Source organism: Montipora foliosa, chromosome 1 (genome assembly GCF_036669935.1).
Source record: "Montipora foliosa isolate CH-2021 chromosome 1, ASM3666993v2, whole genome shotgun sequence".
NCBI lineage: Eukaryota > Metazoa > Cnidaria > Anthozoa > Scleractinia > Acroporidae > Montipora > Montipora foliosa.
Window position 1 is genome coordinate 50,442,538 of NC_090869.1, and position 22,500 is coordinate 50,465,037.

The 22,500-nt window shown below is 39.6% G+C and overlaps 1 protein-coding gene and 1 pseudogene across 4 annotated transcripts in view; both read right to left on the bottom strand.

Annotated features, from left to right (window-relative positions):
- LOC137995229 (uncharacterized) overlaps positions 1 to 1,220 on the bottom strand; it is a 2,165-nt pseudogene extending 945 nt beyond the window's left edge.
- Positions 1 to 22,500, bottom strand: part of LOC138000460 (organic cation/carnitine transporter 2-like) — a 40,360-nt gene that overhangs the window by 6,950 nt on the left and 10,910 nt on the right. Inside the window, exons 1-8 of one of the 4 annotated variants that reach the window (XM_068846903.1) lie at positions 20,883 to 20,943; positions 9,200 to 9,489; positions 7,962 to 8,190; positions 6,801 to 6,999; positions 5,777 to 5,983; positions 4,305 to 4,439; positions 2,557 to 2,654; positions 1,787 to 1,898 (exon numbers count right to left, since the gene is read on the bottom strand). In XM_068846903.1, coding sequence (XP_068703004.1) covers positions 1,787 to 1,898; positions 2,557 to 2,654; positions 4,305 to 4,439; positions 5,777 to 5,983; positions 6,801 to 6,999; positions 7,962 to 8,190; positions 9,200 to 9,489; positions 20,883 to 20,928 — 1,316 coding nt within the window. In that variant the 5' untranslated portion in view covers positions 20,929 to 20,943. Of the gene's footprint in view, positions 1 to 1,786; positions 1,899 to 2,556; positions 2,655 to 4,304; positions 4,440 to 5,776; positions 5,984 to 6,800; positions 7,000 to 7,961; positions 8,191 to 9,199; positions 9,490 to 13,593; positions 13,790 to 20,382; positions 20,531 to 20,882; positions 20,944 to 22,500 lie in introns of those variants that run through there. The other 3 variants (XM_068846926.1, XM_068846911.1, XM_068846919.1) reach the window with 3 other exon arrangements.

The following is a 22,500-nucleotide window of genomic DNA, read 5'->3' on the forward strand; positions in this document are numbered from 1 at the left end:
TGGACTACAATAAAAATAAAAAGGCCCTAAAAATCACGCATATGCTTGCCGTCTTTGTAGATCATGATGTAATGGCTCATAACACATGATGGCTTAGCCAATCAAAACTCTCGAATTACATTATCCAATGATCCAGTTTTTAATAATTGTTGATAGACTTCCCACTTTGACCACCATCTCGTCTCACTGTATGATCTTGGTCTTTGGCCAGTCAGATTCTTCCACAACAGCTTTGCCTTGTAGCTACGGCGGAACAGGCGAATCTATACGCTACCGAACTCTAGAAGAGTTGGAATGACAAGATGACTCCCAACACTGTCAAGGGTATGTGAGAAACACACAACGTTGAGCATTTTAGGAAATATAAATGCAATCCTATCCAACGCTGCCTGGTTCACACTTGCACCATGTCTCATGGCTGCGAGCAACGAATTGGCCTTGACTCCATAATCAACTGATAGGCACTGATTAAGTACTTGTGCAAGATCATCGGCATTTACTAATTTGGATCATATATCAATTCTGACGAGATGTTGAATAATCGACCAATTATCGTCATGCAAGGAAACGCACGATCACAGCAATTGCTTCTCCTTGTCGTGTACTTCCGTCAAAAATTATCGAACCATCTCTTGTCATGCCAGTTTGACCAGGCAAAGTCAATTCATTTTTGATCCTTTGGACTTCCTGCCTGAAAACAATTGACATATACTGACCAAGATGAGCACTTGCTGTGAGACGTTGGCCATTCTTCTCTCAGAGGGACCGCAGCATATTGATTTTCCCAATTGGGATGCCAGCCCTCCGAAACTCTTTGACCACTTCGAGTCGGTAGGCCCGTTCAGTTATGGGTAGTGAGCTGTCTTTCTGCGTCCTGTCCCCCGCTCTAAAAGCCTCCATAATCGTCTGATTCTTCAGCTTAGACTTCTTCAGTTTGTCTTTACCATTTCCAAGTTTCTTTGAAGCCAAGTGTGTAATTACAATACTCTTCTTAGTGGACACTATTTCGCGGCATGCCAGATAAAACAACTTCCCATCTTTGATTGATAGTTCTTCTCTTGGATATTGCTGAATCCGATCATGTATGCTTATGTTTTTTGCATCACAGTTCCCCCTAGTCTTATTTTTCCACTGATTAATGGCAGAGTACGCTCTCGAGCTATCTCTGCCTTGGCTGGCTGACTTCCATTGTTCCTCGATGACAATGTGAATGACGCCATGTTGGAACGAGTGTGATGGACTGGGTTCTAGAAGGCAACCGCTGACCTATCAAACCTATTCCCCAGGCCTCCTCGGCTCCATTGACTAAAATGAGGGCAAAATGCGGCTTTGGACGACATAAATAAAGTCAAATTGTGCTTTTAAACACAAAATTATACAAATAATCAGTCGAAAATCCAAAATAATGCTAGCAGTGCTTTTTGGGATAAAATGTAAAAAAAAAAAAAAGTGCTCGCGAAGCCAAATAATGCCAAAAAAAGTGCTAGCACTATCGGTAAGAGCCTACCGTCAACTCCTCCCCTGGATCCGCCTATGCCTTTCCATACAATGCCTTGAAAATGGCCAGCTAGTTGTCTCTTCCTAGAAGGGTTTCCTAAGTTTATTAACTTAATTTAAGTTGTTTCTTTTGGATTGTTTAAGTTAATTAGAGTGCCGGTAAATTCGCTTGTTAGCTCAGTGCAATTAATTGTAAACAAAACATTCTTTTCTTTTCTGAAATGAAAATCGCTTTAAAGCATGTAAATATTTATCCACTCAAGGTGCCACCTCTGTCCTTCACGCTTACCGCAAGGTTGTTGGAAACAGCTCCACGGAAAAGATGTATACCATAATGAATGCCGATTCACCACCGAACTTAGCAACACACAAATACATGAAGATTTTTCCAATCCTATAACCTAACGAATGGAAGCATAAGAGAGATATCAGCATCAGTCGTAAACAAACGATTTCATGCATCTTTGACTAAGAACAGTTGAGGGGAATTAAATGCGAAAGGCTATTGTCTTCGAGTACTTCAAGTTAACAGCGATTTATTTTACCTTATGAACCCAGTTCGCGGCAAAGATTTCACAGCCACACCTCGGCTTTTAATTTTATAGAGCCGGCGTCCGAGCGATCAAAAATCTTTGTAGTGAGCTCAATATTTGAAACAAACAAATAAATAGACAAACAAAAAAAAATAAAGCAGCAAAAAAACAACTTTAAGGAAGATTTGTGTTCGACTTTAAACCATTTGCCCTTAAAAATGGTCGATGCCTTTTCAATGGATCCTACCATTTTTAATGGAATTGGTCACCTCTTTTCCCACCTCAACAGCAACTAAGAAGGTTTGGATATCACATATGAAAAGTGGAGACTCGTTTAATCTTTGTGATCGGAGGCCATTCTTTTTTTGGCGGATGTCCTGGCTGCCTTTTAATTGATAGTCTCAAAGCAATAGTCTCAAGTTCTTTCTGCCTCAAGTTTATCGTCCATTTTAAGGCAACTGAATATCCGTTTCCAAGGCCCTCTATTCTTACTTTATTTGCCAAGGACAGTGGGTAAAGATATCACCTTTGTCGAATTCAGCTTTGTCTGAAAGCAAAATGGCACCAATCGAACCTACGGCAGCGGCAATGAATGCCATTGTCAAGATTTTCCTGCGACTAAACCTAAAAGAAAAAAGGAAAGGCAAATAGATAGCATGCATATTAGATTTTTTAATATACACCCCATTTCCTTAGAACAAGACCGTTCATTAAAGAGATGCTCCTTAAAAGCGGTCAACCAAAAAAAAAAAAAAAAAAAATAGCTGACCTCAAAAAGCTCTAAACTTGACCTCGCGATATGGTCACGTGATACCGGTGACATTGGCATATATGGATGGGTGGACGTACGTACATCGCACGGTGACCAAAACCAATTTTCTTGCACAGATGGGTTACCATAAGTCTTACCCATGGTGCTCCGCGCGCGCCTACGTCGAACGGAGCGCCGCTAAAATGGGTATAGCTCATGGTTCTGGGTGGGTTACATGTCAGTTTGTGGCTTTCCATTGAAGTGCCTGCTACCCTCTTCCTACGTTCGTAAAACAATTGCTAAGGTTTAGTCCTTGTCAGGAATTTTAGTGTTGACTATAGGAAGTCATTGAGAGAGTGTTCCCTTTGGTAGGAGACTGAGGATGGCTATTAGGTGAAATTTCTTGCATAATTGTGTGTCTGACGTGCGGTTATTATGCCGTAAGCTGTTACAGTATGGTCAAGACAATTAATGCAAGAAATACAAATTCAAAAAAGTGAATAGTTGATGCAATGACATACACAAAACAACTTTGTAAAAGAATATGAATAAGCACTAGCTTTCTTTCAATTCAGTACTAAACAGTCTTGTAGGAAAATTGGACGAAAGAAAATATGCCTCTTTGCACTCTCCGCTTTACTCCATGTGCGATGGGAAGTTTTGGATTCGCATTGGCGCTTCTGTTCGGCACTTGTTGAGCCAGTGAAATGAAATAAAATCATAGCCAACTTCGTGCTTTCATGGCCTTTCAATATGAAAGTTTACAGTGTCCCAATATAGAAATAGTGGATCTTCTGGCTTCCACTCGACGAATCTAGTCAAATTAAAGTGGCTGTCGGACTACGCATTGTGTCGCTGAAGGACATTAGCACTCATACATGTCAAATTTTTGTTCTCAGAACTGGGATCCAGCTATTTAAAATCCATATAGTTGTGGCCGTTGCTATATTTCCCATTCTATGCAAGTTTAGCTCTGGCGCAACATATATTAATATGGATTATGGAAAAAGAATCAAAGAAAAAAATTGGCAGACTTTCAAAAGCTAAGTTTCCAGTGCTCTTGTTGTAGCGACTTTTTTAACGTCGACCAAGCTCTCTCAAAAATAAGTTGAAAATCACTGGGGTTTGAGGACGATGACGCTGACCAGCAAAATTCTGCATTGCGCCTTCATAAGTGTCATGAAGAAAGAAAGAAGCATGTAGGGGCCTAATTGCGAGGAACACAACAGTTGCTTCAGAGTTTGCCTCGATTTTGCTTAAAAGAGGACGCAAGGGCTTATATATAAACGAGTAGTAATAAAAAAATAAAGGTTATTAATCCCAACTGTTAACTCAAAACCGGCTTAAGGCAAATAAAAGTAAAAAAAAAAACATAATAATAATAATAATAATAATAATAATAATAATAATAATAATAATAATAATAATAATAATAATAATAATAATAATAATAATAATAATAATAATAATAATAATAATAAAGAATTTGTGCACCCCATCACTGTAGCTAAGCTGTACCCTACCTCAAATTTAGGTAAGTCATTACAGGATAGGCCGGCAAGGCGGATGCTCCGCTTATAAACACGTTGATGTAAATGTTTCCACTCAGGAATGGAGCACTTAAAGACACTCCCCAACTGATAAACGAAGCCGCAAACCTGTTAAGCAATAAAATTGTGCCGTATGTAAATAAGATTTCCTGCAAGCGAATGGTTAATTAAACTACACTGGTGTGAATAAACTCTTCTTGCACTCCAGCGCTCCAGTGTTTGAATCAGAGGAAAAGGGCCGGAGTAAATCTCAGCCTACATCATTAATGAAATTAATACACAATTTACTCAGCAACCGTTGAATGAACACTTCATCAAGCCCCTTTCCCGCACTCAACCTCGTTCCCAGGGAAACTCTCTCTTCCTCCCTCGTGAAAGTAGGGGCCCTTTCCTTTTACATGGAAAAACCAGGGAGACTTTCCTGCTAAAAGGAATAGAGCAAATTCCTCAATCAAAATGGAACGGGACGAGTATGTTCCTTTTGATGTTTTTTAAACATTTTTCTCAAAGAGACTGGGTACTAACATTTAAAATAACAAACATGGCTGCCGGATTTCATGCCTGAAAAAGATAGCAACAGTAAATAAACAAACACTAAATGTTACTTCATTAGTAGTAATTCTCACCTGCAGTTGTGCGGCTATGAGCTATAAAAGCACCCGCGTGAATTGTTTGAAACCCGGACGATTTATTTGGGCAGCTAGACACCAAGGCCCATGGGTTCTGCCATCCTTTTACGGGCAAAATCCTCAAGGAGCATGGTACTAGTGGGACGCAGCAAACGGTACATGATTTTCCGATCATTCCGAAAAACCGAGAAAAGAGGAATACCTCTGAAGGTATTCCTTATTTCAGAGGAAAAGTTTGTTCCATTTGATTTCCCACCAGATCAATCGCGTTTTCCGTACAAAACGAAAGCACTCAAGGTCAAAATGGTTGGGGCTGGTCACGTGTCTATGAGTACAAATGCACACGGTCCTCGACTTTACTTTGTCAACAGTACTCAGTTCTATCTAAAAGGAAGGGCGAAACAGATTGTTTTTTTTTTTTCCAAAATGGCGTCCAAGTTCTTAAGGTAGACTTCAAGTTGTGCTGCTTTCGAGTAATACAAACAAGATTTTAAAAGTAAAACACAATGGCTGAGTTATTTGTCTGAAAGCGTTACCGTTAAGGAAATACGTAGTGGCAGTACTTCCAACAGGATACGGAAGACAATTACTTTGTTTGAGATTAATAGACATTCCAGCACCACGCGATGTTTAATTTCCACTTCCTACTGAACTCAGTAGATAAGTTCTGAGGAGACAAAAATTTCACCATCGTATCCCTCCCTTAATTCATTTTTCTGGAATCTGCAAAAAAACTAGAAGACACGTGACCAGCCACAACCAGGGTTCTTTCTAGAGGGAGGGAGGACACTGGGAACGAGGTTGTCCAGTACTCACCATATAAACCAGGAACCCAGGGTGCGGTGTGTCATATTGAAAGAGGAGAACAAATCACGGAATTCTCCGAGTTTTTCTTGTTTAGGCATAGCTAGGGGCTCATCCGGCATTTGTTTACCATTCAACCTGGCCACTTCACTCAGAGTTTTCCGCGCCTCAATTACGCGACCTTTTTTCAGAAGCCAACGGACAGATTCTGGTGTAAAACTGCATAGAAGGAAAACAAATATTAGTGTAACTAAATCGGCAGGTTTATTTGACATGTACCGGTCATAGTTCACAAATATCAGGCCAACGTTTTACCAATACTGAACAACACTAACCCTTTATTTTTACTAATCTTCGGCCTAAAACAAGGATAATTTGCTCTTAATCCTTAGTTAAATTTAAAGACAAGGGGTTCTTTCAGCTAGCATTGATAAAAAAGATGACCCTTGACCTGAGATCTGTAAAATAGGCCTGTCGTCACTGGAAGGGGCGATCGATACGAGTTCCAGTATTTGTTGTGAAAACAGCATTTCGTGAGCTTACACGGCGACTGAACTTTAGCAAATTAAATTATCGCGAAACTTACCCCTAAAAGTTTTGACAAATCTGTTGACGACAGTTTTCTATCCGCTCGTGCAGATTGACTTTCGAAGTTTTCGTCATTGAATCATGACCACTATCATCATCATCATCATCACCGCAATCATCGTTATTTACAATCAAGAGAAAATAAAAGGGGAAGAGTGGGAATCCCCCATACATACCCTTTTCCATAGGTAAATTGTCTAAAGTTACTTTTGCATTGACTCCCACGCTGTACATATCCCAAGGGAATTAGGCAACAACCATTCCTACGGCAGGAATGGGTTTTCTGAGCGTGGGCTATCCACGCGAAACACATTCCCGCCATATGAATGGCTGTTGCCTAATTCCCTTGGGATATGTACAGCGTGGGAGTCGATCTAAAAACAACTTGAGACAGGGTATGTATGGGGATACAATATACCATCACTTATCATGATCATTAATTACTTACAACCACCCAGCTAAAAGCAGAAATCCCGGGGCTCCAGTAACGATGGTTAAAGTTCTCCATTCCCTGATGGCATATGCAAATGCTGGTAGAATCATGTAGAATAAAACGTATCCAACCCACACCAGCGTCCCAGCGGTACTTCTGTGGCGAATTCCCGAAAACTCCGTGGCCAGAACAAACAATGGTATGCTGTAGGCACCTGAAGGACAAATATGGAAGACGAGAAAAAGTTGAAACAAGGTATTCTAAAATTGAAAGTAGGATTTGTGACAAACGTGTATATCATTAACCGGCAGCAGAAGTCCATAACCCGGAAGTCACGATCTGCGATGGAATGCGGTTCATCTGTTTTCGGTTTTACGTGAACATGTATCTATTTTTTAGGGAAATAACCTTAGCGATATTGTTTTCCTTTCACGATTCATACTTTTGCATTAAGCCCGAGCATTCCCTCGTGCTGCCTTCGTTGCAGACCAATCAGAGGCGTTGTGGTTATCAGGCCCAATCTGATTGGCCATATATAACTCGGAGGGACCCGCATTCTAAGTTTAGATAACACCAATCTCGTTCCCAGAGTTATCGTTCCCTTGACCAGCTGTCGGGAATGAAAGACTCTGGTCAAATACGAAAAAAAGGCCATATTTGGTTGGCTGTTGAAAAACGGTTTCGTTTCATTTGGAATAAAAGTAGTCAAATACATACGGCAACATTTGGTACATTAACGACTTCCCGAAAGCAGTCGGAAGGATGCAGATTGCATCCTTAGAATTGTATGCAATATTCATTAAAGAATCATACTGAGCTTCCTTTAGGAAGAGTTAAGAGTAATTTTTTGAGAGCGTACGCATAGTGCAATGCGTTGTGGAAGTACTCTACGTTAGAGAAAGAAGCCATATTTCTAAAAGTCTGAATTTCCACGCATGGTCTACAGAGGACTCTTCACGCACGCGTAGTTATTCAAACAGAACCAGAGTTTACTGGTTCCGAGTGGTTCCGGTTTTGGGTTATTCAAGAGCCTCCGGTGCCCGTTCCGCTGGACAAGGGTTACGTAGGCTTTGGGAACGAGAGTTATCGACACTTCCGGGATATGGGCATCTGCCGACAGAAAATCAAAACGTTTCGATTCAGTTTCAATGTGGTTATTCTAAATCGAGCACTTACCAATGAAGAAGCCAACAAGAGCACGGAAAAGTGCAAACACCCAAAACGTGGGAGAAAACGCCGAGACAAAATTAAACAGGCAACAAAAGAATGCACAAACGTAGAGAGGAATTTTGCGTCCAAACTTGTCAGAGATCGTACTCACAGCGATGCTACCAACGAAATGACCGGCAAAGATAACAGAGGTTGAGACAAATCCCAGTGAGCCACGGTCACACACAAGGTCAAACTGCCAAAAAGAAAATGAGTAACAATTTTTTTTTTCAAAGAATTAAATGTATATACTCTACGAACTTATCTGGACGATTTAAGCAATTATCTCTTATAGACACCTGAAAAAGTCGGGTGGTTTCAAAGGGACTCGAACCCGTGACCTCTGCGATGCCGATGCAATGCTCTACCAACTGAGCTATGAAGACACTCAGTTGGGAGAAGGCGAATTTGTTGGGCTCATATTTAAGCGTAGTGCGGGTTTTAGACGAAAGAGGGGTCTATAAGAGAAAATTGCTTAAACTGTCCACATAAATGTACGATTTATAAGGACCAGCTTAACATGGGGAATTAACATGCACAACTGTCAACACCGTGTTACGATGGTCACCCCAAAACGCAGACTGCAGACTGCGCAGACCGTGCAGACCAGGGGTAAAATATGGCGTTACCCTCACTATTATTGAGAGCTAACCGTAAACAGGCTAACCCAAATGTTATTTAGGCCTAATTAGGCTAACCGAATGTTATTTAGGCCTAATTCAGGCTAACCGAATTTTCATTTTACAGACGGTCTGCACAGTTTGCAGTCTGCGTTTTCAGTGTCCCGTGTTACGAACTGCGTTTAAGGCTAACAGCTAGCATGCAAGAAACCACAAAATTTGATTACTCGCTGGCTGATTTCTCTTTCAGAAGTTGCTCGATAGATGTGACCTGAGTCCTGATCAGGACTGAGTGAAAAATTCTTGTTCAAAGTCTCACCCACTCAACACAAAGCCTTCGGGTGGACGAATTTTAAATGCTGGAGGAAAAAGAGTTTGACCTACAGGAAAAATAAGAGAAATCATGGTTTAGTCGATGGGGCAGGAGCTTCAAACGGTCAAATATGAGTCAATACCATTCGTTAGAAAAGGACGTGGATGTGGTGAATGGAACGACATTTTCCGTTTGATCCCCCATTTCAATTACAGTGACACGTTTGCGTCAAAATATTGAACGCACGCCGTACGATTGACTTAAATATGTACCTGCGTGACCACTGATGTAAAGTCATCTGAAAAAGTCCAGTCTTCCCGGGAAATATTGCATCTGTATGAGTATTCCTTGTCTGTGAGGTGAATAGTTTTATTGAAAGGACACGTGGATTTATTTTGACACTTCCATCCCGGCTCCGATGCAATGAACATCATGACAAGTACTGTGAAAGCCCACCAGAGCCCATAGGCTATATTTGCGAATAGGTTGAGAACGACTTGGTAACGACCAAAGCTGCCAATCTTCGCCAAAACCTCATCAGTGCTTAACGCCAGCTTCATTTCTGCAACGAAACTCTCTGTTAACATGGAGGCTTACCGTTTTAAAAGGCCCATATTATAAGGGCTGTGAGTATGACAAAGAAAGGAGAAAAATAGTCCATCATCAGTCACGTCACTAATTAATCATTGCACCGTCTTCACATGCAACACCCATAAGCGACTGTGTCCATCTGTGGTGTGGTTTTCTAACCAATGGTAGGGAGCTTAAGCAACGACGACGGCGAAGGCAACAATTTAGGACGTCATCTCAAAATATAAATTCACGTTATTGTAATCACTTCGTGACTATTTAAACCTTTTTAATATGGCAAGGGCGTGGTAGTTCCTCAAAAATGACACTGGTCGGAACGGCGCTTAATTTAGAGGAGAAAATGAAAATTTATCCTTAAGTGCTGACGTTCTTGATAAAACCTCAAATTTGGCTATTTCACGTTGTTGTTTTGCTGACGACGGCAAAGAAATGGGCAATAGTGAAAAACGCACGTGCAGGGCGTGCAAAGCTATTATATGCAAATTTGTGTCGTTCTCGTTGCCGTCGCCGTTGTCGTTCCTTAAGCTCCTTAATATTGTTATAGAAAACTTTTTAGGAGAACAGAAAAATAAACTCTAACACTATACTAGTTGACTCTTCTTGTTTCCGCGACTATACCACACGGTAGCAACAACAGCAATAACCAACAACTAACCCCGTAATACAAATTACCCGTGTAGATAAAAAAAATGCTAGTATAAATAATATGTCATGTAACACCTGGAAAACAAACACGCTTGCGCGGTGCCTACATTAGCAGATCTTTGTTCGAGCTTGTATCTATTCTATAAACGATCTTTTCACTTAGATTTCTTACATAGGTTTCATCAAGGTTTGCGCCGCACAACACAAAATCAGGAATATAAAAACTATAAGAACACGTTGCTACAGTTAAAAACGTTAAGGCATTCGATCAAAAAATTCAAGAGAAGACAACGTTCAACGACTGTTACATTCTACTAATGAAACCCACGCAAAGAATCTTCGTCGGCAAATCAAAGAAGCGGCTTTTCCCATGAAAAGATTTAAACATTCTTAACAAAAAACCGAGTTTTTTTTGGAACATCAAACACCTTTTTTCCAGATCTGACTTGTTTCCTTGTAAATTCATGATAGGAGAAAATGTTCATAAATTAATCACAGGTGTTACTGTAATGGTATAATCACTGCCGTTTCACAAAATTGCAGTTATTTTAATCTTCAAAAAGTATTTTGCACTTACATGTTAAAGCTGTTCTGTTAAACTGGTCTACACTATGCTGGCATTTTGGCTTCTTTAACCTTTGTTGACAAATCTTGAAATCTTGCACAGGCTATCGTACATTGTTCTTGAACAGTCGAGGTTCAATATGCCCTCTCAATTTTAAGGCTCCTTTCATCAATACGGTACAACAAGCATTCATTTAATTCCGTCCTTTCAAACTCTGCGCTGCTTTCTCTTAAAGCCTAGTTCACACCATAGTTAATAGACGAGAATGGTTATGAAGCCCGACAACTTTCTTCGTTCTAGGTTTTTGTTCTCTTTTTTGGCCTTGACCGTGCACAAAAGACAACAGTTGTTTACTCCTTACTGAGGAACTAACCAATAGAAACGTGTTGGTTACGTAATTTATGAATAGTGTATGAGCGCAAAATAAAAGATTGTGCACGGTCGTGGACTTTCCAACCTAAATCTTGGCATCTTTGTTTGCTCCTTTGATGTTTGCCGAGCTTCCAAACCAGTCCTCTCTATTAACTATGTTCACACGAGCAATGCAAACGCAAGCAAATACACGTGTTAACTACCATAATCATGCAAGTGCAAGCGCAAGCAACGGGACTTCCATTACCATAAGGCAATTCTGCACTCACGAGGAAAACCAAGTGTTATCTCTTTCAGCGGTGTTACCGCAACCAGCTCTGCTGATAAGGCAGAATTATTGAACTTATATTTTTTTCTCTGTCTTTAGGCCACAGTCGACTACAAACGTAAACACTAGTTACTTGAATATTCATGATCAATCGTTTACCTGGCCGCTTATGTCTGAATTAACTATTTCGGTTAACGAAGTCGCAACTGAAGTGTCTCATGGACTTTGACATCACGAAATTCTGTGGTCCCAATAGAATTCCGGCCAGACTTCTTAAAGAATGTGCTAATGAGATTGCCCCGAGTCTTTGCATGATGTTTAACACCTCGCTCAAAACAGCTTGTTTGCCCAAGGAATGGAAAGAAGCTAACGTAACACCTGTTCATAAAAAAGACTCTAAGGAGCTTGCTTCAAATTATAGACCTATCTCCCTTTTGTGCCTGGTAAACAAAGTACTTGAACGCTGTATCTGGAATAGTCTTCTACCATATAAAAAACGTCATCACCCCATTACAACACGGTTTCATGCAAAATCGCTCTTTTGTTTCTCAGTTACTGTCAGTCCTACATTCCATTGGAAAAAATGTCGACAATAACATTCAAACAGACATCTTGTATTTGGACTTTGCCAAAGCGTTTGACTCTGTGGACCAGGTCATCCTCCTTGAGAAGCTTGAGAGATATGGGGTAGTTGGATATCTACATAATTGGTCCAAGAACTATCTGCAGGATCGGCAGCAACGAGTTGTTGTAGATGGATTCACCTCCAGTTGGGCTCCCGTAACCTCCGGAGTGCCCCAAGGAAGTCTGCTTGACCCATTACTCTTCATTATCTTTATCAACGACCTGCCAAGTGCCTTGCCTGATGGTTCTTTGACAGCCCTTAACGCAGATGACACCAAGCTTTATGTAAGTATCTTATCACATCCAGGTGAAGATAAATTGCAGCAAGCTTTAACAAACCTGGATTCTTGGAGTCTTCACAATAATATTAATTTCAACGCATCAAAGTGCAGGGTCTTAACAGTGACGCGGAAGAGAAATCCAGTGCGTTATGACTACCACTTTGGCCACGTTGACTTACAACGCGTGAACGAGGAGAAAGATCTCGGTGTCATGATAACAAGCAAATTAACGTGGGAAACTCAAGTTCTCATGGTCTCTGCTAAAGCGAATAAGCTACTCGGTCTTCTTCGTCGCACTTGTCCCATGCTGACCGACGTCAAGGTTAGACGATCCTTGTACCTGGCACTAGTGAAGTCCCAAATGAGCTATGCAACTGAGGTGTGGTCTCCCAGCCACTCAACTCTAAAGCAGAAGGCTGAAAGGGTTCAGAGAAGAGCTACACGCTGGATTTCACAAATTAAGCAAGGTGAACTGCCTACAAAGAAAGACTGATTCATCTGGATTTGCTGCCTCTTACCTATGACCGCGAGGACAAGGATTTAGTATTTCTTTATACGTCTTTGTATGGCTATATTGACATTGATACTAGCTTTATTAAGAGTGTTGGTCGCGGCCATACTTGACGATCTCAATCAAGCGATATAAAGTACTTGGAGACGCCTTTCTGTAAAACAGCTACCTATCAGTCCCCCTTCTTTAATCGCAGTATTAAATTATGGAATCTGATGTGTAAACTAATTCGGTCCTGCGACTTTCTAAACATAACGACTTTTAAGAACAGTATAACTAACTTGTCCAAAGATGAATTAGCTAATGTCTTTGACCCCGACAAACCATGCTCATGGGGCCTTGCACGTAATTGTGGATGCCAATGGCAAAAATAGTTTAATATGCATTTCTTAAGATTTTTACCGATTTAATTGGGAGGTGCCTCGCATGGGACTCCAGGTCCCGTTTGCACCTTACCTTTTGGTCGTTTTTTTTTTCTTTCGGACCTGTATGTAACTAATTGTTTAGAAGAGAGACTCAGACCAATAAAGTTGAAAACAAAACAAAACAATTATTGTAAATCGCCGCTGGATCTTTGACAAGAGTAGCGCTATATAAGCTATGCATTTAATTTATTATTATTATTATTATTATTATTATTATTATTAAACCCCTAACCCCCCCCCCCCCCCACACACAACAATTAACATTTCCTAACTTTCATTCAATTATAAATCCCAGCGTTCAAATAAAAATGTCATTGTCAATAAAAGTTCATAACTCCCTAGTATCATAAATTAATAAAAACCTTATCTTTACTCTGCACTTACCGATGTTTCGATCTTTGATACGCTTGTTGCAACCAATAAATCGATAATGTTATGCAAGATTAAGAAAGTTTACTTTTCATATGCTAATGCAGACAAGCAAGGTCAAGCAAAGGCATATATGTTGGCAGCATTGCAGCAGGGGTAGCCCAGTATCAACTCCATCCGACTTCACTCGACTTCTCCCTTCTTTAACATTATTATCTATCATTTTCCCAGAAATAACAAAATTATTATTCTTATTAAACCCCTACCCTCCCCCCCCCCCCCATTTTCCCAAATTCACTACTTGCGCAAGTCCCATAAAACACCTCTTTAACCCCCCAAAAATCTGCACAGGCATCGTTTTCGACTTCTCTTGGGACATTTTCATGTTCCAGGAGAAATTGCAAACAATGGTTATGCAAACATTTTGGGGGGTAATAGAGGTGTATTATGGGATTGTGCAAGTAGTGAATTACTTCTCTTTATGGTCCGATACTTTGTTAACTTGTCGAATGTGTAAAAAAATTTTATCTTTTGGGCTTTGGTGATGTTATTTTATTCTATCACTTGGATAGAGTTTGGTTTAGGTATACGAAGTAATATCTTTTCCCGAACTAGTCAGCTGAAGAAAGAAAGAAAGAAAGATCCATTAAACAATTGGGTGGTGGGAGGGCTCTTTGAATAGCACTGGCATTTACCCTTAGGGTAAAATGAGTTATATTTTAAAACTATGGATCATATTATTGTCTTAATTTCTATGCACACAATTGATTTCCAGACTTGTTATTGTTCTCGTTTTATTAAAAAAAAAAAAAAAGCTTCAGTTTAGCTTCCTCGATCTCCGATCCCCGATCTACCATTTTCAGGAAACCAGTAAAGTACGATTGCTCCCGAGAAGCTAAGGGCTGTTTGATATGACATTGACTGACGTTTCGACAACCTGGTTCTCGCCTCGCTGCACAAGAGCCCAAGTTTGACAATGACCCTGCTTCCGGCATAGAATGGCGTTCCATCTCCGCCAAAAATCGAAGTTGTAACGCAACATCCAACATTGGACTGTGTCATGTCAACATTAATATTCACGAAAACAAACTTCGAACTTACCAACACAATGTCGGTAAATACAAATCAACTTCCAACTTAAACGATCAACTTTTCATTTTACGTCGCTAATACCAAGTTCTTAGGTCAACTTTTAATACATTTCAGCATAGTTAATAGAGAGGACTGGTTTGGAAGCTCGGCAAACATCAAAGGAGCAAACAAAGATGCCAAGATTTAGGTTGGAAAGTCCACGACCGTGCACAATCTTTTGTTTTGCGCTCATACACTATTCATAAATCACATAACCAACACGTTTCTATTGGTTAGTTCCTCAGTACGGAGTAAACAACTATTGTCTTTTGTGCACGGTCAAGGCCAAAAAAGAGAACAAAAACCTACAACGAAGAACGTTGTCGGGCTTCATAACCATTCTCGTCTATTAACTATGATTTCATGTCGTCAATACCAAGTAAGTTTAGACTTCATACTCATATACATCGACCTCCGATATACAATCAAAATGTTCAACAGCACTAACCCGTGCGAACCTACGACTTTAACATAGACTGCGATAATCTGTAACGCAGAGTCGGACTTTGTCAGATCAAGTTCAACATTGTAGCGCCATGTTCGTCGTTACGTCAATTCTTACCGCGCAGCCCAAATCCGCCAATAATTATGGGATGTCAAAAGTTTGTTTTCGTGAATATTAATGTTGACATGACACAGTCCGATGTCGATGTTGGATCATAGTTAATAGAGAGGACTGGTTTGGAAGCTCGGCAAACATCAAAGGAGCAAACAAAGATGCCAAGATTTAGGTTGGAAAGTCCACGACCGTGCACAATCTTTTGTTTTGCGCTCATACAGTATTCATAAATTACGTAACCAACACGTTTCTATTGGTTAGTTCCTCAGTACGGAGTAAACAACTATTGTCTTTTGTGCACGGTCAAGGCCAAAAAAGAGAACAAAAACCTACAACGAAGAAAGTTGTCGGGCTTCATAACCATTCTCGTCTATTAACTATGGTTGGATGTTGCGTTACAACTTCGATTTTGGCGGATACTTCCCCTCATTCAAGACTTCCAAATCCCGTTTACCTTCAACCGTATAAACCCACTGCCACCTTCGTTGGTGGGAGTTTCCAATGGTGAATCGTTGATTCATAAATCGTTAAATATTCATTTTCCTTTCAACAAGCCTTGTACCCCGTGGGAGGGGGGGGGGGGGGGGTACAACCTTATAAGGGCTTAATGGGGACGTGCGGCCAGCCAGGGTATGTTTTTCGGGATTTTTGTCCTGAACAGGGTATCGAATTTATCACTTTTTGTCTTAATCAGGGTATCGATTTATCAATTTTTGTCTTAAACTGGGTTAAATGTCTTGAAGCGCAGCTTTAAGTATAGTGGTGCAATACTCTGGAATAATCTTCTCTATGAGGCAAAGACCGCAAAATCGCTTTCTGATTTCAAACGCAAACTTGCGTCCTCGCCCTTCATGCTTTTTATTGGATCGCACTGATTCTATGTAATATACTTCTATTTTAAATATATATATATACTTTATTGTAACGTGTTTACCTACGCCCCACCTGGAAACCAGCTTTTGTTGTGTGTGGCTAGCGTAGTGAAATAAAGTTGTATTGTATTGTAAACAAGGTATTAAAAATCGGAATTCTGTCTTAAAATGGGTAGGAAAATCAACGATATTTGTCTTAAACAGGGTCAGGGTATGAGGGGCCGCGCCACACCTCCCCAACCAGGGATACATCGAGTACCCCCCCCCCCCCCCCCCCCCGGGCCTTGTACAAGTCATGGCTCACCGAACATCGAAGTGTATGCTTCAGTTACGTATAGAGTCAAGTATAGGGCGGATGAATAATTTAATATGTCTATCATAGGTTTCAACATAGTTAATAGAGAGGACTGGTTTGGAAGCTCGGCAAACATCAAAGGAGTAAACAAAGATGCCAAGATTTAGGTTGGAAAGTCCACGACCGTGCACAATCTTTTGTTTTGCGCTCATACAGTCTTCATAAATTACGTAACCAACACGTTTCTATTGGTTAGTTCCTCAGTACGGAGTAAACAACTATTGTCTTTTGTGCACGGTCAAGGCCAAAAAAGAGAACAAAAACCTACAACAAAGAAAATTGTCGGGCTTCATAACCATTCTCGTCTATTAACTATGGTTTCAAAGATTAACATTGATGAAATATATATATACAGATATATACAGATATCGCTCTCGCTGAATTAAAATGCCTTTGTTTTTCCTTAAATTTGCAAAATAGACTGCTCACACTTAGCAGCAGCGTGTTAGACCCTTGTGATAAGCATCACTGAAATCTCCGGCGAAGGAAGGACCAATTGTGGTTTGCGCCGGCTCAGAACCGGCTCAGAGGAAGGCAAAGTATCATTGATTCGTCTTAATTGTGAACAGGAAGAAGACAACGTGCGAGAAAAGGAGCACGAAGAACTTACCGGCTCACCTCGCCTCGCAACGGTTGACGACATGAACACAACAATTAACATTTCCTAACTTTCATTCAATTATAAATCCCAGCGTTCAAATAAAAATGTCATTGTCAATAAAAGTTCATAACTCCCTAGTATCATAAATTAATAAAAACCTTATCTTTACTCTGCACTTACCGATGTTTCGATCTTTGATACGCTTGTTGCAACCAATAAATCGATAATGTTATGCAAGATTAAGAAAGTTTACTTTTCATATGCTAATGCAGACAAGCAAGGTCAAGCAAAGGCATATATGTTGGCAGCATTGCAGCAGGGGTAGCCCAGTATCAACTCCATCCGACTTCACTCGACTTCTCCCTTCTTTAACATTATTATCTATCATTTTCCCAGAAATAACAAAATTATTATTCTTATTAAACCCCTCCCCCCCCCCCCCCCCATTTTCCCAAATTGGGCTTTGGTGATGTTATTTTATTCTTTTCTTTTTTCTTTTATTACATCACTTGGATAGAGTTTGGTTTAGGTATACGAAGTAATATCTTTTCCCGAACTAGTCAGTTGAAGAAAGAAAGAAAGAAAGATCCATTAAACAATTGGGTGGTGGGAGGGCTCTTTGAATAGCACTGGCATTTACCCTTAGGGTAAAATGAGTTATATTTTAAAACTATGGATCATATTATTGTCTTAATTTCTATGCACACAATTGATTTCCAGACTTGTTATTGTTCTCGTTTTATTAAAAAAAAAAAAGCTTCAGTTTAGCTTAACAAAATTATTATTCTTATTAAACCCCTACCCCCCCCCCCTCCCCCCCATTTTCCCAAATTCACTACTTGCGCAAATCCCATAATACACCTCTTTAACCCCCCAAAAATCTGCATAGGCATCGTTTTCTCTTGGGACATCTTCATGTTCCAGGAGAAATTGCAAACAATGGTTATGCCAATGTTTTGGGGGATAATAGAGGTGTATTATGGGATTGTGCAAGTAGTGAATTACTTCTCTTTATGGTCCGATACTTTGTTAACTTGTCGAATGTGTGAAAAATTTTATCTTTTGGGCTTTGGTGATGTTATTTTATTCTTTTCTTTTTTCTTTTATTACATCACTTGGATAGAGTTTGGTTTAGGTATACGAAGTAATATCTTTTCCCGAACTAGTCAGCTGAAGAAAGAAAGAAAGAAAGATCCATTAAACAATTGGGTGGTGGGAGGGCTCTTTGAATAGTTTGGATATGCGGTCTGAATTAGCATAAAATTTCGCCAACTTTGATCCCAAATATCTCTTAAAATACTGATTCCTTTGAGAAGCAATATCAAACACTCGAAAGAGTGTTTCATCAGATATCCAACCACCTCGAAATCGGTTAAAAAACTCGGCCTTCGGCCTCGTTTTTCAAATCGCTTCTCGGTGTTTGGATATCCGATGAAACACCGCTTGTCGTGTTTGATATATTACTTACAACTTCGATTTTTGGCGGAGATGGAACGCCATTCTATGCCGGAAGCAGGGTCATTGGGCGGTTCAAACTTGGGCTCTTGTGCAGCGAGGCGAGAACCAGGTTGTCGAAACGTCAGTCAATGTCATATCAAACAGCCCTTAGCTTCTCGGGAACAATCGTACTTTACTGGTTTCCTGAAAATCGTAGATCGGGGATCGGAGATCGAGGATCGAGGAAGCTAAACTGAAGCTTTTTTTTTCAATAAAACGAGAACAATAACAAGTCTGGAAATCAATTGTGTGCATAGAAATTAAGACAATAATATGATCCATAGTTTTAAAATATAACTCATTTTACCTTAAGGGTAAATGCCAGTGTTTCCTTCATGGTAGTGATTTCTTTTGTTTTTGGCTTATGAATTATTAATGAGTTTGAGAACGCAACATCCAACATCGGACTGTGTCATGTCAACATTAATATTCACGAAAACAAACTTGGAACTTACCAACACAATGTCGGTAAATACAAACGAACTTCCAACTTAAACGATCAACTTTTCATTTTACGTCGCTAATACCAAGTTCTTAGGTCAACTTTTAATACATTTCATGTCGTCAATACCAAGTAAGTTTAGACTTCATACTCATATACATCGACCTCCGATTTACAATCAAAATGTTCAACAGCGCAAGCGTGTGCGAACCTACGACTTTAACATAGACTGCGATAATCTGTAACGCAGAGTCGGACTTTGTCAGATCAAGTTGAACATTGTAGCGCCATGTTCGTCGTTACGTCAATTCCTACCGCGCAGCCCAAATCCGCCAATAATTATGGGATGTCAAAAGTTTGTTTTCGTGAATATTAATGTTGACATGACACAGTCCGAGTCGATGTGTGAAGTTGGATGTTGCGTTACAACTTCGATTTTGGCGGATACTTCCCCTCATTTAAGACTTCCAAATCCCGTTTACCTTCAACCGTATAAACCCACTGCCACCTTCGTTGGTGGGAGTTTCCAATGATGAATCGTTGATTCATAAATCGTTATTTATTCATTTTCCTTTGCCATTCAACAAGCCTTGTACAAGTCATGGCTCACCGAACATCGAAGTGTATGCTTCAGTTACGTATAGAGTCAAGTATAGGGCGGATGAATAATTTAATATGTCTATCATAGGTTTCAAAGATTAACATTGATGAAATACATATATACAGATATATACAGATATCGCTCTCGCTGAATTAAAATGTCTTTGTTTTTCCTTAAATTTGCAAAATAGACTGCTCACACTTGGCGGCAGCGTGTTAGCGCAGGGCCGTAGCCAGTATGAGGCAAACCGAAGCACTTGCCTCAGTCATTTTTTCGTTATTCTTTAAAATAAAGGGTAATTCCACTGTTGTCTTTAAAATGTACTCATCATAAACACCTAGAATCCCTACGTAGAGAATTCAACCATGGACATTGCCTTAGTCAATTTTTTTCTGACTACGGCCCTGTAGCGTGACCCTTGTGATGAGCATCACTGAAATTTCCGGCGAAGGAAGGACCAATTGTGGTTTGCGCCGGCTCAGAACCGGCTCAATGGAAGGCAAAGTATCATTGATTCGTCTTATTTGTGAACAGGAAGAAGACGACGTGCGAGAAAAGGAGCACGAAGAATTTACCGGCTCACCTCGCCTCGCAACGGTTGATGACACGAACACAACAATAAACATTTCCTAACTTTCATTCAATTATAAATCCCAGCGTTCAAATAAAAATGTCATTGTTAATAAAAGTTCATAACTCCCTAGTATTATAAATTAATAAAAACCTTATCTTTACTCTGCACTTACCGATGTTTCGATCTTTGATACGCCTGTTGCAACCAATAAATCGATAATGTTATGCAAGATTAAGAAAGTTTACTTTTCATATGCTAATGCAGACAAGCAAGGTCAAACAGAGGCACATGTTGGCAGCATTGCAGCAGGGGTAGCCCAGTATCAACTCCATCCGACTTCACTCGACTTCTCTCTTCTTAAACATTATTATCTATCATTTTTCCAGAAATAAAAAAATAGCAGCTCAAAACACTCCGCCTAGCCAGTTTTTTAGTTCCTTTAAATAGATGTTGTCATTGGTACTGAACAACGAAAAAAGAACTAGAAGGATTTGTATGAAAAAGGACGCTTTGTTCTCCAGTCGTGCATCAATGATTTTCTTATCAATCGTTGTATTGTTTTTAGTTTTCAAATCGCTGCGAATTTTTCCCACCCCAATTGAAAGTCCGAGAATTTCCATCTTTGCTGATTTATTCTTGCCTGCTCAACCTTCAGTAACTTTAACAACCTACCTCTTTTTGCAGCACTTTCTAAAGGAAAATTGCCCTGGAGTCGCATTGGTTCTAGCCTCTAAACAATAGCGATAGATATCACTGTTTATAAGCAATTCTCTGATATTTAAATTTTGCCAACCACAGAACATCTATTGTTTCGACAGGCAATAAACCTCTGGGTGGCACATCAATAACAATATATAGGTGACTTGACGGTGAGTATCGCTCTGACAATAAGGTCTCCAATCGCATTGTACATAGCGAAATGAAACACTGCAAGTTTACCAATTATTAGTCATGTGACCAATTTGTTAAAGCTAGAGGCGGAGACACGATTAAGGGAACCTCCACTCCATCTAAGGAATAAGTTTAAACGGTACAAAATAATTTTTGCAATCAAATTTGCTGAACAATTTTTTCCCCCAAAAAATTACAATCACTTATTTCCTTGGCGCCATCATCTTGAATAATTGCGACGTGTTATGGTTGTCCTTATTGTTTTCACACAAGGAGTTTTTTTCGGAAACAATAGGGCAAGCGTGTCACAATTATTCAAAATGACGGCGCCCCGGGAAATTTTAGAAAACAGAAACAAGCGAGATGCAAATGTTTTCCTTGGAAAAAGTTCGAACAAGTTTCATTGTAAACATTATATTTTGTGGTTTAAAGTTATTTTCTTGTTTTAATGGAGGTTCCCTTAAAAAATATCAATAATTGCGTTCAACGTTGGGAGAACAATAGTCCATTTTACAGTTGTGTGCTTAGTTACCTGGCCCACGGATGAAAGTGAGGCTGGGGTTGACCTTTTTTTGATAGAAATCTCACTGCTTTTCTTATGTAAATTCTTACTAATTAGCATGACAACAACATCATTAACATAAGAAAAGGAGGGAGGTCTGTATCATAACAAGGTCAACACCAGCCTCACTTTCATTTAAAGGCCAGGTAACTAAGCACACAATTGTAAAGAGGTCCATTGCCAATGATGGGTATATTATCCTGTGCCGTACATGGGGATTTTGTGCATAGGGCGAGCTACAGTAAAAGCCCACGAGTAAGAACCTTCTATTTTAAAATTCAGTTTAAACAGGTTCTTACATAAATGGTAATTAGTCTTTTTTTTGGCCATCTCAGTTTGATAAGAAATAGCACACAAACAGCGGTGACAAATATCAGATATAAACGCATCCTTTTTGAAATCATCCTTTACTTGACGTTTCGTATGCTTCTGCATACATCTTCCGAAGTGACACAGGACTACACACAAGATTACTAAATAATTAACTATTAACTATTAATTAAGTTAAAATAGAGGTGACAAAAACTAATAAATATGTCAGCAGTGAAAAGTTGTGTTTGTCACCGCTGTTTGTGTGTTATTTCTGATTAAATGTTAATTAACAGAAATTTAGGCTATCTAGCTTTTTTTTTTTGAAGAAAAAAAAAACCGTTTCCGGATAGCAGAATTCAGTGATATTCGGCCTTCGTCCTATGCAACAGCCAATTTTTCTCCATCCCTCATATAAAATTAAAACGTTCACATTAAAATGACTATAATAAGTAAAATCGAAAGATCACACGAATCTTCAGAAAATCTCAATGAATTGATCTTATTTGCCAAAGTGCAAATATTTTT